The 14,226-nt window shown below is 45.5% G+C and overlaps 1 protein-coding gene across 1 annotated transcript in view; it reads left to right on the plus strand.

The window, feature by feature from the left end:
* Nucleotides 1-14,226, plus strand: part of OTOA (otoancorin) — a 367,382-nt gene that overhangs the window by 309,837 nt on the left and 43,319 nt on the right. The window contains exons 28-29 of the mRNA XM_063934462.1: nucleotides 152-249; nucleotides 12,001-12,199. Coding sequence (XP_063790532.1) covers nucleotides 152-249; nucleotides 12,001-12,199 — 297 coding nt within the window. The remainder of the gene's footprint in view (nucleotides 1-151; nucleotides 250-12,000; nucleotides 12,200-14,226) is intronic.

The raw sequence follows: 14,226 nt of genomic DNA on the forward strand, positions 1-14,226 counted from the left end.
GAACTGTATTACAGAGAGCACGTGTGGAGATCACAGCTGTACATGGCACTTTACTCACTCTGGTTTTCGTAGAGCTGAACGCAACACATGCAAATAACATTTTGCAGGCAATTATAAACATTCCTGTTCTATATGCTTCTCTCTTTTCAAGCTGCTTTGAGTAAAGAAGATTTCAAGGCACTTGATCCAAGACTAATGCCTTATATCCAGCCAGCAGCTATTAAACTTATACCAGCGGAGACATTTAAGGTAACAATTTGAAAAGTGATTTTTTTTTCTTCATGAAGTAGATGTTTTACGCGGGTGAGTCACATTATTATGACCACCTTCTACATTTGACGTCGGCAGCGCGTAGCCCATGAAGTACATCACATGTTGTGCGCTGGCTTGGTGGGTATATAAGGTGTGCGATAGGCCGTCTGCACACATATCACTTGTTGCTGTCATGGGTAAAAGGGGAGATATATTCGAGTTGCAAAAAGGGATGATTATCGGCTTTTGAGCCAAGGGTGGCAGTATTTCTGAAACAGCTTAGTTTGTGACCTGTTCGCGTGCTGCTGTGGTGAAGGTGTATAGTGACTGGACAGATAGCACCATTGTGAATAACCGACGTGGAAACTGCGGAGCACCACATACCATTGTTGTGATAGTTCATTGGTTCTCAACCTCGGTCCTCAAGTACCCCCAACAGTTCATGTTTTCCAGGTCACCTAGCAGTTGAACAGGTGTATTCATTACTCACTGACACATTTTAAAAGACCCACAGGTGGAGCAAATAATTTCACTTGCAATCCTGTGAGGAAACCTGGAAAACATGAACTGTTGGGGGTACTTGAGGACTGCGGTTGAGAACCACTGTGATAGATGAACGTCGGCTACGAAGGTGCGTGAGGGCTGACCGACACGCTAGAGTGGAGCAGCTCACCGTCGAAATGTACCTGTGCCACCCTGCCAGCACCGTATTGAGTCAGTCTAAGCCCATGTAGCGGTTGTTTGTGCTGCACACGGCGGTTACTCTAGCCAGTAGCTGGTGGGGGTGGTCTTCTGTTTGCCGGCGGTCGGGCTCCCGGCGCTCAGTATACCGGCGCCGGGAGCCCGACAGCCGGCATACCGACACTTATTTTCCCTCGTGGGGGTCCACGACCCCCATAGAGGGAGAATAAAATAGTGTGGCGCGCGTAGCGCGCCACCGTGCCCGTAGCGTGGCGAGCGCAGCGAGCCCGCAAGGGGCTCATTTGCGCTCGCCAAGCTGTCGGTAAGCCGGCGGTCGGGCTCCCGGCGCCGGGATGCTGGTCGCCGGGAGCCCGACCGCCGGCCAGCCGTAGTGAACCCGCTGGTGGTCATAATAATGTGACTCGACCGTGTATATGCAATTTACTTATAATGTACTGTATAAGTTCAACAAAACATGGAAACATTTTAAATGATGTTTTAGTGAGTAAGTACTGATATTAAACGATCACAGCCACCATAATGAGAGAAGGTAAATATAGGCGGTACCCGTTACACAGAGCGCCACACAAACCAACAGGCTAATTGAATATGTATAGGATATATAAAGCTCAATAATACATCCCTTTCATACGTGGAATAATTTTTCCAAGAATGTCTTCTCCTACTCCTGTACCATCAGCACATGGGGAGAAAACAGATGATACAACATGTGTGGTACAGTAATTGTAATCACACATATAGACACAATGAATACAAATAGTATAAAACATAGAACAGTGAAATCCTGAGTGCTATTGGTGCTGTGAAAAGACTGCACAATTACCAGAAAGGTATGAGAACCGGTGGAAAACAGTTCTCAACCAAAGCTCATTAATATATCACCAGTCTGGTCTCCCCGGGTGGACGATCTGGGATAAGTTCCTGGCAAAGGTCCGGTCCCCCACGTCTCCAAAGCAGAAGTTTCGGGATGCACTGTTCACACTTTGCCAATGCGTTTCGAACCTGTCCTTAGGTTCTTTTTCAAGGCAATGAAACCTTGGCGCTCTGTGTAACGGGTACCGCCTATATTTACCTTCTGTCTATATTAAGTGTACCGGAGAGACACTTTTAATAGGTATTTTGTTTATCGAGCAGACTACTCTGTGCAGATTGTCTCAATATCACTTAGAGTTCTTCTTGTATACAGCCACCATAATGTTTACCAGTGTGAACGTGTAGAAAGTGTAGAAAAGGAGATTACAGCGCTGTAGGACAGGAGCTGTTCTAGTGGTGCTTGGGAAGGAGGTGTGTGCGGAATGCGGTACTGGATGGACCACTCAGGTGCTGCATTCACTTATTCATGCTTGGAAAGCAGGTGTGTGCTGAATCCAGTACTGGATGGGCCATTCTGGTGCTGCATTCACTTATTCGCACTTGGAAAGGAGGTGTGTGCGGAATGCAGTGCTGGATGGACCAATCAGGTGCTGCATTCACTTATTCATGCTTGGAAAGGAGGTGTGTGCTGAATCCAGTACTGGATGGGCCATTCTGGTGCTGCATTCACTTATTCGCACTTGGAAAGGAGGTGTGTGCTGAATGCAGTGCTGGATAGACCACTCAGGTGCTGCATTCACTTATTCATGCTTGGAAAGGTGGTGTGTGCTGAATCCAGTACTGGATGGACCATTCTGGTGCTGCATTCACTTATTCACACTTGGAAAGGAGGTGTGTGCTGAATGCAGTACTGGATGGACCACTCAGGTGCTGCATTCACTTATTCATGCTTGGAAAGGAGGTGTGTGCTGAATCCAGTACTGGATGGACCATTCTGGTGCTGCATTCACTTATTCACACTTGGAAAGGAGGTGTGTGCTGAATGCATTGCTGGATGGACCACTCAGGTGCTGCATTCATTTATTTGCGCTTGGAAAGGAGGTGTGTGCGGAATGCAGTGCTGGATGGACCAATCAGGTGCTGCATTCAGTTATTCGCGCTTGGAAAGGAGATGTGTGCGGAGTGCAGTGCTGTATGGACCAATCAGGTGCTGCATTCAGTTATTCGCGCTTGGAAAGGAAGTGTGTGCGGAGTGCAGTGCTGGATGGATCAATCAGGTGCTGCATTCACTTATTCACACTTGGAAAGGAGGTGTGTGCTGAATGCAGTACTGGATGGAACATTCTGGTGCTGCATTCACTTATTCATGCTTGGAAAGGAGGTGTGTGCTGAATCCAGTACTGGATGGGCCATTCTGGTGCTGCATTCACTTATTCGCACTTGGAAAGGAGGTGTGTGCTGAATGCAGTACTGGATAGACCACTCAGGTGCTGCATTCACTTATTCATGCTTGGAAAGGAGGTGTGTGCTGAATCCAGTACTGGATGGGCCATTCTGGTGCTGCATTCACTTATTCGCACTTGGAAAGGAGGTGTGTGCTGAATGCAGTACTGGATAGACCACTCAGGTGCTGCATTCACTTATTCATGCTTGGAAAGGAGGTGTGTGCTGAATCCAGTACTGGATGGACCACTCAGGTGCTGCATTCACTTATTCATGCTTGGAAAGTAGGTGTGTGCTGAATCCAGTACTGGATGGACCAATCAGGTGCTGCATTCACTTATTCGCACTTGGAAAGGAGGTGTGTGCTGAATGCAGTACTGGATAGACCACTCAGGTGCTGCATTCACTTATTCATGCTTGGAAAGGAGGTGTGTGCTGAATCCAGTACTGGATGGACCATTCTGGTGCTGCATTCACTTATTCACACTTGGAAAGGAGGTGTGTGCTGAATGCGGTACTGGATGGACCACTCAGGTGCTGCATTCACTTATTCATGCTTGGAAAGGAGGTGTGTGCTGAATCCAGTACTGGATGGACCATTCTGGTGCTGCATTCACTTATTCACACTTGGAAAGGAGGTGTGTGCTGAATGCATTGCTGGATGGACCACTCAGGTGCTGCATTCATTTATTTGCGCTTGGAAAGGAGGTGTGTGCGGAATGCAGTGCTGGATGGACCAATCAGGTGCTGCATTCAGTTATTCGCGCTTGGAAAGGAGATGTGTGCGGAGTGCAGTGCTGTATGGACCAATCAGGTGCTGCATTCAGTTATTCGCGCTTGGAAAGGAAGTGTGTGCGGAGTGCAGTGCTGGATGGATCAATCAGGTGCTGCATTCACTTATTCACACTTGGAAAGGAGGTGTGTGCTGAATGCAGTACTGGATGGAACATTCTGGTGCTGCATTCACTTATTCATGCTTGGAAAGGAGGTGTGTGCTGAATCCAGTACTGGATGGGCCATTCTGGTGCTGCATTCACTTATTCGCACTTGGAAAGGAGGTGTGTGCTGAATGCAGTACTGGATAGACCACTCAGCTGCTGCATTCACTTATTCATGCTTGGAAAGGAGGTGTGTGCTGAATCCAGTACTGGATGGACCACTCAGGTGCTGCATTCACTTATTCATGCTTGGAAAGTAGGTGTGTGCTGAATCCAGTACTGGATGGGCCATTCTGGTGCTGCATTCACTTATTCGCACTTGGAAAGGAGGTGTGTGCTGAATGCAGTACTGGATAGACCACTCAGGTGCTGCATTCACTTATTCATGCTTGGAAAGGAGGTGTGTGCTGAATCCAGTACTGGATGGACCATTCTGGTGCTGCATTCACTTATTCACACTTGGAAAGGAGGTGTGTGCTGAATGCGGTACTGGATGGACCACTCAGGTGCTGCATTCACTTATTCATGCTTGGAAAGGAGGTGTGTGCTGAATCCAGTACTGGATGGACCATTCTGGTGCTGCATTCACTTATTCACACTTGGAAAGGAGGTGTGTGCTGAATGCATTGCTGGATGGACCACTCAGGTGCTGCATTCATTTATTTGCGCTTGGAAAGGAGGTGTGTGCGGAATGCAGTGCTGGATGGACCAATCAGGTGCTGCATTCAGTTATTCGCGCTTGGAAAGGAGATGTGTGCGGAGTGCAGTGCTGTATGGACCAATCAGGTGCTGCATTCAGTTATTCGCGCTTGGAAAGGAAGTGTGTGCGGAGTGCAGTGCTGGATGGATCAATCAGGTGCTGCATTCACTTATTCACACTTGGAAAGGAGGTGTGTGCTGAATGCAGTACTGGATGGAACATTCTGGTGCTGCATTCACTTATTCATGCTTGGAAAGGAGGTGTGTGCTGAATCCAGTACTGGATGGACCATTCTGGTGCTGCATTCACTTATTCGCACTTGGAAAGGAGGTGTGTGCTGAATGCAGTGCTGGATGGAGCACTCAGGTGCTGCATTCACTTATTCATGCTTGGAAAGGAGGTGAGTGCGGAATGCAGTGCTGGATGGACCAATCAGGTGCTGCATTCACTTATTCACACTTGGAAAGGAGGTGTGTGCTGAATGCAGTACTGGTTGGACCATTCTGGTGCTGCATTCATTTATTCGCACTTGGAAAGGAGGTGTGTGCTGAATCCAGTACTGGATTGACCACTCAGGTGCTGCATTCACTTATTCGCACTTGGAAAGGAGGTGTGTGCGGAATGCAGTACTGGATGGACCACTCAGGTGCTGCATTCACTTATTCACGCTTGGAAAGGAGGTGTGTGCTGAATGCAGTACTGGATGGACCACTCAGGTGCTGCATTCATTTATTCGCGCTTGGAAAGGAGGTGTGTGCGGAATGCAGTACAGGATGGACCAATTAGGTGCTGCATTCACTTATTCGCACTTGGAAAGGAGGTGTGTGTTAAATGCAGTACTGGATGGACCAATCAGGTGCTGCATTCACTTAATAACGCTTGGAAAGGAGGTGTGTAACATAGTAACATAGTTTCAGAGGTTGAAAAGAGACCATTTGTCCATCGAGTTAAACCTATTTGTGGTCTCCTACGCTGTATTATTTTTAGGACTAATTTTATCTGCTGTGGATGACGGACGTTATTTTTATTCCTTTTTTTTTTTTTACTATAGTGCGTGATCTACCCACCATAACGCTGTATATCCTTATCCATTAGGAATTTATCTAGCCCATTCTTAAAAGTATTGACCGAGTCTGCCTTTGCTACCCTCTCAGGCAAGGAATTCCAAATACATATTGTCCTTACTGTGAAGAAACCTTTTCACCTCTGTGTGTGAAATCTCTTCTCCTCCAACCTGAGCGGATGTCCACGTGTCCTTTGTGTAGATTTTATCAAAAACAGATAATCCGCAAGCTCTGTGTATTGTCCCCTTCTATATTTGTAAAGGTTAATCATTTCCCCTCTTAATCTCCTCTTTTCCAATGTAAATATGCCTAGCATAGCAAGCCTTTCCTCGTATTCAGGTGTCTCCACCCCTTGATCAGTTTGGTCACCCGCCTCTGAACCTTTTCTAGTTCCAGGATATCCTTTTTGTAGTATGGTACCCAAAATTGCACACAGTATTCAAGATGTGGCCTCACTAGTGATTTATATAATGGGAGTATAACACTCTCGTCCCTTGCATCAATTCCCCGATTAATGCATACTAATCCCTTGTTTGCCTTCTTTGCTGCAATCGTTATTTGGGTACTGCTGCTAAGTTTGTTATCTATGTGAACGCCTAAGCCTTTTTACAGTACAGAATACCCTAATTTTACCCCATTTAGGGTGTAGATGGTATTTTTGTTCTTGCTATCAAAGTGCATTACCTTACACTTGTCTATATTGAACCTCATTCTCCATTTTGCTGCCCACGCTTCCAGTTTGAAAAAGTCGTTCTGAAGAGACTCAGTATCTCCCTCTGAATTTATAACCTTACACAGTTTGGTATCGTCTGCAAAAGGTGACACCATGCTCTCTAGACCTACTGCTAGATCAATTATGAAAATGTTGAACAATAGTGGTCCAAGTACAGACCCTTGTGGCACCCCACTTAGTACTTCAGTCCAATTTGAAAAAGTTCCATTACCACAACTTGGTGCTCCCCATTATCTAACCAATTTCTAACCCAAGTGCAAATTGTGCTCCCTAACCCCAGTTCTTGTAACTTATAGATAAGTCTCATGTGCGGTACTGTGTCGAAAGCTTTAGCAAAGTCTAAAAAGATTACATCCACCTCCTTACCCTGGTCTATGTTCGCGCTGTTTCATTAAAGCCTAACAAGTTTGTTTGACAAGATCTATCCTTCACAAATCCATGTTGGTTCCTAATAATAACCTTATTGGCTTCAAGGAAATTCTGTATACTATTCCTTAAAATACCTTCCAGTACTTTCCCAACTATAGATGTAAGACTAACTGTTCTATAGTTACCCGGTTCAGATTTATTTCCCTTTTTTAATATCGGCACTACTTCCACTATACACCAGTCTTTGGGAACCATGCCTGATGTAAGCAAGTCATTGAAGATCAAAAATACCGGTCTTGCTAGTTCGGTGTGTAGTTCCATTGTAACCCTAGGGTGAATTCCGTCAGGAGCAGGTGATTTATTAATCTTAATTATTTTTAATTGGTCACAGACTACTTCCTCTCTTAAATAAGCACTTAGCAGTGGGACATTATCATTGCTGAGGTTATGTGTAAATCCTGCTATCTGGTCCTCTCTTGTGAATACAGATGAGAAAAAATCATTTAATTTTCCGCTATGTCAGTATCGTCTTTGATTAAGACGTCCAACTTGTCTTTTAAAGGGCCTATACTCCCTCTTTTGCTGTTGATTTATTTGAAAAACTTTTTGGGGGTTTGATGTACTTTCCATTGCTACTAGTTTTTCAGTTTCTATTTTAGCCGCTTATTTCTTTTTTGCATATTTTGTTATAATCCTTATAGTACTGGAATGACTCCGCTTTCCTATCTGATTTACATTTTTTGAATGCTCGTCTCTTTTTGCCCATTAGTTCCTTAATCTTTTTGTTAAGTCACATTGGTTTTGAATTATTAGTCCTTTGTATGCTGCCCATGGGAATAAATTTACGAGTATAATTATCGAGCAGCATTTTTAATACCTCCCATTATTCCGTAGTATTTTTTCCTTGAAACAAAATTTCCCATTCAATGTCACTTAGAGCATCCCCCAACATGCCAAAGTTGGCTTTGCTAAAGTATAGAGTCCTAGTTGAGCCTATATAGGACTGCTTCTGAAAACTGATATTGAATGTGACCATATTGTGGTCACTGTTTCCCATGTGCTCCCCTACTAATATTTGATATTAATTCCCCATTATTTGTTAATACCAGGTCTAAAATTGCATTGTACCTAGGTCGTTCCTCGATTAGTTGAAGTAAGCAGTTATAATTTAGTGTGTTTAAAAACCTATTACCCCTAGCAGTATCACATGAATAATTTGTCCAAGTAATCTCCAGATAGTTAAAATCTCCCATCACTATTATGTATCCTAATCCTGATGCTTTTTCAATTTGTTTAAGTAACAATTCTTCATCAGACACATTTATACCTGGCGGCATGTAGCATAGCCCTAATACTATCTTTTTTGTTCTCTTTCCCCTGCATGCAATTTCTACCCATAACATCTCAACAGTATTTACAGATCCCTTGTAAATATCTTCCCGTATATCAGGTTTTAAAAACGGCTTTATATAAAGACATATCCCTCCACCCATTTGTTTAATCTGTCTCTCCTGAACAGCATATACAGTAACTCTCCAGAGTAACGGTCCAATCATGAGATTTGTCCCACCAAGTTTCAGTAATGCCTACAATATCATACTGTTTGCTTGCTGCAAGGACTTCTAGTTCCCCCTTCTTTCCTGTAAGGCTTCTAGCGTTCACATACATACAATTAAGATAAGTATTCCCCCTTGTGCTAGGGACATAATTTTCTATATGCGGTATTGATAACCCATAATCGTCATTAGTGTTTTGGCAATACCCTCGTTTCCTACACCAGTCTCTAAGGCACACATTTACCTCCCTAATCTCCCTCTGCCTCCCTGGGCTAGGGCGTGGCACAGGTAATATTTTGGAGAATATTACCTTAGATGTCCTTGCCTTTAGTTTCTGGCCTAAGTCCCTATAATCTGTTTTAAGGACATCCCATCTACTTCTAACTTTGTCGTTGGTGCCAACGTGCACCAAGACCGCCGGGTTGTTCCCAGGCCCTCCCAACAATCTTTCTACCCGGTCTGCGATGTGCCATACCCGAGCACTCGGGAGACAACAGACTGTATGACAATCACGGTCCTGGTAGCAGATTGCCCTATCTGTCTACCTTTTAATAGAATCCCTTACCAACACAATCTGGCTAGGTACCAGTGGCGTAACTACTGCCCCCGCAGCCCTCGCGGTTGCTTGGGGACGCAGGGCTGCGGGGGCACCGCCACTGATTTAGCGCAGATTGACATGTGGACGAGCATCCGCATGTCAATCTGCTGTCTCCTCGCCCTCCTTCCCACCGCTGCTGTGATGGAGGGACACGGAGGGCACAGCGCGCGCCTCTCCTGTGTCCCTCCTGGGTCTCCGGCTGGTCTAATAAATGAAGTGCCGTTCGTGAGCTCTGATTGGCTCACGAACCGGCACTTCCTTTAACAGACCCGCCGGAGACCCAGGAGGGACACAGGAGAGGCGCGCGCTGTGCCCTCCGTGTCCCTCCATCACAAAACAGCGTGGGAGCGCGGGGTGGGGGGGGGGGAGCTTGGGGAAATTTAACTGGCACTGGGGGAGCAAATTCGGGGGAGGGGGAGCATATTTTGTACTTCGGGGGCATATGTGGCACTGAGGGGGCATATGTGGCACTGGGGGGGTATATGTGTACCTGGCGCATGGGGGGGGCTATATTTGGCACTGGGGGAATGTGAGTACCTGGCACTGTGGAGGAATATCTGGCACTGGGGACATATGTGGCACTGGGGGGGTATATGTGTACCTGGCACATGGGGGGGCGCTATATTTGGCACTGGGGGCATGTGAGTACCTGGCACTGTGGGGGAATATCTGGCACTGGGGGCATATGTGGCACTGGGGGGGTATATGTGTACCTGGCACATGGGGGGGGGCTATATTTGGTACTGGGGGCATGTGAGTACCTGGCACTGTGGGGGAATATCTGGCACTGGGGGCATATGTGGCACTGGGAGCACAGCCCTAGCAACAAGCACTACCCCCTAGCAACGAGCATGACACCCAGTGCATGAAACCTCTGGCAACGAGCATGACACCCAGTGCATGAAACCCCTGGCAACGAGCATGACACCCTGAGCATGAAAACCCCTGGCACCGTGCATGGAACCAAAAGCATGAAACCCCTCTGGCAACGAGCAGGTAATTTAAAAGTAATTAGAAGCCTTACTGTAGTACTTAATGTGTAATGGGTATTACGGTGTGTGGCATAATGTATCACGGACATTGAGGTGTGTGTCATAATGTGTCACAGGCATTACGGTGTGTGGCATACTATATCACGGGCATTGTGGTATGTGGTATAATGTCTCAGGGGCATTGCAGTGTGGCATAATGTATAACGGGCATTGCAGTGTGTGGCATAGGGTATAACGGGCATTGCGGTATGTGTCACAGGCATTACGGTGTATGGTATACTATATCACGGGCATTGTGATATGTGGTATAATGTCTCGGGCATTGCAGTGTGGCATAATGTATAACGGGCATTACGGTGTGTGGCATAGGGTATAATGGGCATTGCGGTATGTGTCACAGGCATTACAGTGTATGGTATACTATATTACGGGCATTGTGATATGTGGTATAATGTCTCAGGGTCATTGCAGTGTGTGGCATAATGTATCACGGACATTGCGGTGTGTGTCATAATGTGTCAGGCATTACGGTGTGTTGTATACTATATCACGGGCATTGTGGTATGTGGTATAATGTCTCAGGGTCATTGCGGTGTGTGTCATAATGTGTCACAGACATTGTATGTGCTATAATGTATCAGGGGCATTGCAGTGTGTAGCATAATGTATAACGGGCATTGCGATTCCTGTCATAATGTGTCGGGGGCATTACGGTGTGTGGCATAATGTGTCGGGGGCATTACGGTGTGGGCATATTGTGTCATGTGCATTATTGTGTGTGGCATAATGTCTAAGGGCCATTGCAGTATGTGGCATAATGTATACTGGGCATTACTATAAGGAGGAAAAATGACAAATAATGTAAGGGGCATGAATCAGGATTATTTTTCTTTTCTGTGGTGGCTAACGTCTGGACGTGCAGGTTGCAAAACTGGGGTATAAGGTAGTCTTTTCCTGCAATGCCATGCCCCTTTATGCGAAGCCGCGCCCATTCAAACGAAGCCACACACCCTTTTTGCGGCGCGCGCATGTTTGTCCCTTTAATAGTGCCAATTATGGGGGATGGGGGGGGGGAGCGCCGAAGAATTTTTTGGCTTGGGGGAGAAAAATTTCTAGTTACGCCACTGCTAGGTACTCTCTTTCTTTTATCCCATCAGTGCTGGAGGGACCGCTCTTCCAGTTGCTAGAGGGAACAGTCTCGTCCAGCTCTGTCATTTCTTCACTACCATCCACCGAATCTTCGTCCAATCGGGCAAATTTGTTCAGGTTTTGCCTCCCCCTCTTTTTCTTCCTTCTGACCCAGCTGGCTACCTGGTTGTCCTCATCTACTGGTGTGTCCCCCTGCAACTCCTCCACCGTTCTATCTAAGCTTTGCTCGACATTGTGAAAATGATGGCAGACAAAGGGTTGACATTCTCAGAATCCTTGTACTCATTCTCAAAATGTCGACAGGTAAAGTGTGGTCATTCTCAGAATGTCGACATAAGGGTTAGGCTGCAGCGGGGAGGGTTAAACTGTGGGGAGGGGACTAGGGTTTGGTACTAGAGGTTGGGTTACGGTTATGGAAAGTAAGTGAAGAAATACTTATTGAAACGCCAGAAGATTAGAGGCCTGACCCTGAAGTGACGGTCACATAAGTAACCGCCTGGACCTGGAAGTAATCTGAGCCATCCATTTATTCCATTGTGAAGTGCAACTCCCTAACACCTGTTCATTTCTTGCTGTGTCTTTTGTACATATAACCATCACAGTACCAATTGAATGAGATAATAATTGCTTACAGTGCACGGATAAGGTGTTGAAATAAAGGAAAACTGACCAAATAATTTACTTTTTAAAGGAACTGTCTCCAGAGCAGATTACAAACCTTGGACCTGAAAATGGAGCTATGGTTACAGAATCACAGCGAGTACTGCTGGACACCGTACAGTTGCAGAGCCTCAGTTGGGCACTAGAGGGCATTAGGACAAACAGTAAAAAATCTGAACTGTTCACCACACATACTACGTCCATAGCTACCCCTTCACCTGTGTCCCAGAGTAAGTACAGAAGCAGCTTACCCTCAGCTATTGAGTGCGTGTTATATACACAGATAGGATGCTAGAAATGTGTAATAGTAGTAATTACTTTGGCTCGTTGCGTATCAATCATAGGGGATTGGCAATTTAAATAACCCCTGTACTAAATCCCTTCCCTTTCCATTAATTGGACTAGGGCAGTGAGTTGGAACAGAGCTTTAGGTATCACGTATATAACCTTTGGAAGACAGTGCTAGTATAATGTGTAGCATCACGGCTGATTAGGATGCGTAGGCAACCATAGCTAGAATGTGTAGATGAGCAGGTATCCACAGTCCCTGTATTGTATTGTCTTTCCCTGCCACAGGACATTAGGGCTTTGTTGTTCCAAATTTCTATTCATTTTTAATACCTTGGTTTGCATTACATGCACATATATATATATAAGTTTGTGAAGGCGGCACTCACAGGTAAATAATCAGACGTAGTCCATATATCACTTCCACAAACTTCTGTATGCATCCTTTAGGAAGGCACCAGGTGACTTGGATCCAAGGAAGCGAGGAGTGCCGGCTATACGAATACACTATATATATATATACATATATATATATAATTATATATATATATATATATATATATATATATATATATATGTAATATGTACTGTTCCCTATATGGCACAGAGGGCATGAATGGATTGTCTGTATTTGCAATAGAAATAAAATATAGGGGCTAATGAAGAGTTTTTTTATTAATTGTAAATTACATTAAAAAAAAATGTGCTCACAAATAACGTATCCCGGCCACATGCAGAGCTGCATACATCTTTAGATGCGTCCGGCTCAGCATCAGCAGCATATGCGTCTGATTACTCCAGGTGATGATTATCAGCGTGTTTTTAGCAGGGGCATAGCATGCGCCCCCTAACAGACATGAATGTGTGTTTCTGAGGCTCTGCATTAGCTGCATTCACGGGAACTCCCTTAATGCGCTCAGCTGCACCGGACTGCACCTTCCCTAACATGTTCCACCTTTCTAGTACTAACGCCAAATGTCAGATATGAGCTAGTCTGCATTGGTGCATGTGAGTCCATCTACTCTTGTGGACATGCATAGTGACAATGTATACTGTGCAGACTGGCAGAAGTTCAACTCGGCATCAGGCACGCAAAGTCACATAAAGACAAAGCATTTAAAAAAACAAATACAAAAAGAACATTAAAATACTTTAAGAAGAATTTGATTGCTGGCGGTGTGCTAATACCCAGCTGCACACATATCGCCCAGCTGGATTGGGTACAATTGGTCAACAGATATCTTGTCGGCACGTCATGTCGATATGATCAAACTGTCGACATGCAGGTTCTCGGCAGTGACCATCTCAATAGTAATCATGTCTACATGGATGGTAAGTCAACAAGATGAACTGTCAACAAACGGTCCCTGCCACTCCAGCGTCTTCTGCCGGGTAACTAGAGAATAATTTCCGACGGTGATGTCACCGCTGCAGCATTTCAGTGAGTATTTTCTTCACTGACCCTAATACTAGTCCCTTAATCACTGTCCCTAATCCTCCTCATAGTGCCTAACCTCTGCCCCCCCTCAAAGACACACAGTCTAACCCTACCACCCCTCCACACACACACACACACACACACACACACACACACACACACACACACACACACACACACACACAGCCTAAATCTAACCCCCCACAGCACCAAACCATCCACATCCTCAGACTGTTGACATGTCACATGGAGACAGTTCAGATGTCAACATTGCAAACATGTAAACATTCTGAGGAAGCCATCATGTGACTTGTCAACAGTTTGAACTATATCGGCAATGGGGTGTAGACATTATAAATGTTGACATGGTTACTGTCTACCTTCTGACTGGATACTGCTCAGTTACGGTACAGTCAGCATTGCAGGTTTTCCTGCACACCTCTATGGGGTGCAAGGCAATACATTTTATGTGGATGGATTCCATACACCAGGCATGTCCAAACTGCGGCCCTCCAGCTGTTGTAAAACTAC

This window comes from Pseudophryne corroboree, chromosome 7 (genome assembly GCF_028390025.1).
Source record: "Pseudophryne corroboree isolate aPseCor3 chromosome 7, aPseCor3.hap2, whole genome shotgun sequence".
Classification (NCBI taxonomy): domain Eukaryota; kingdom Metazoa; phylum Chordata; class Amphibia; order Anura; family Myobatrachidae; genus Pseudophryne; species Pseudophryne corroboree.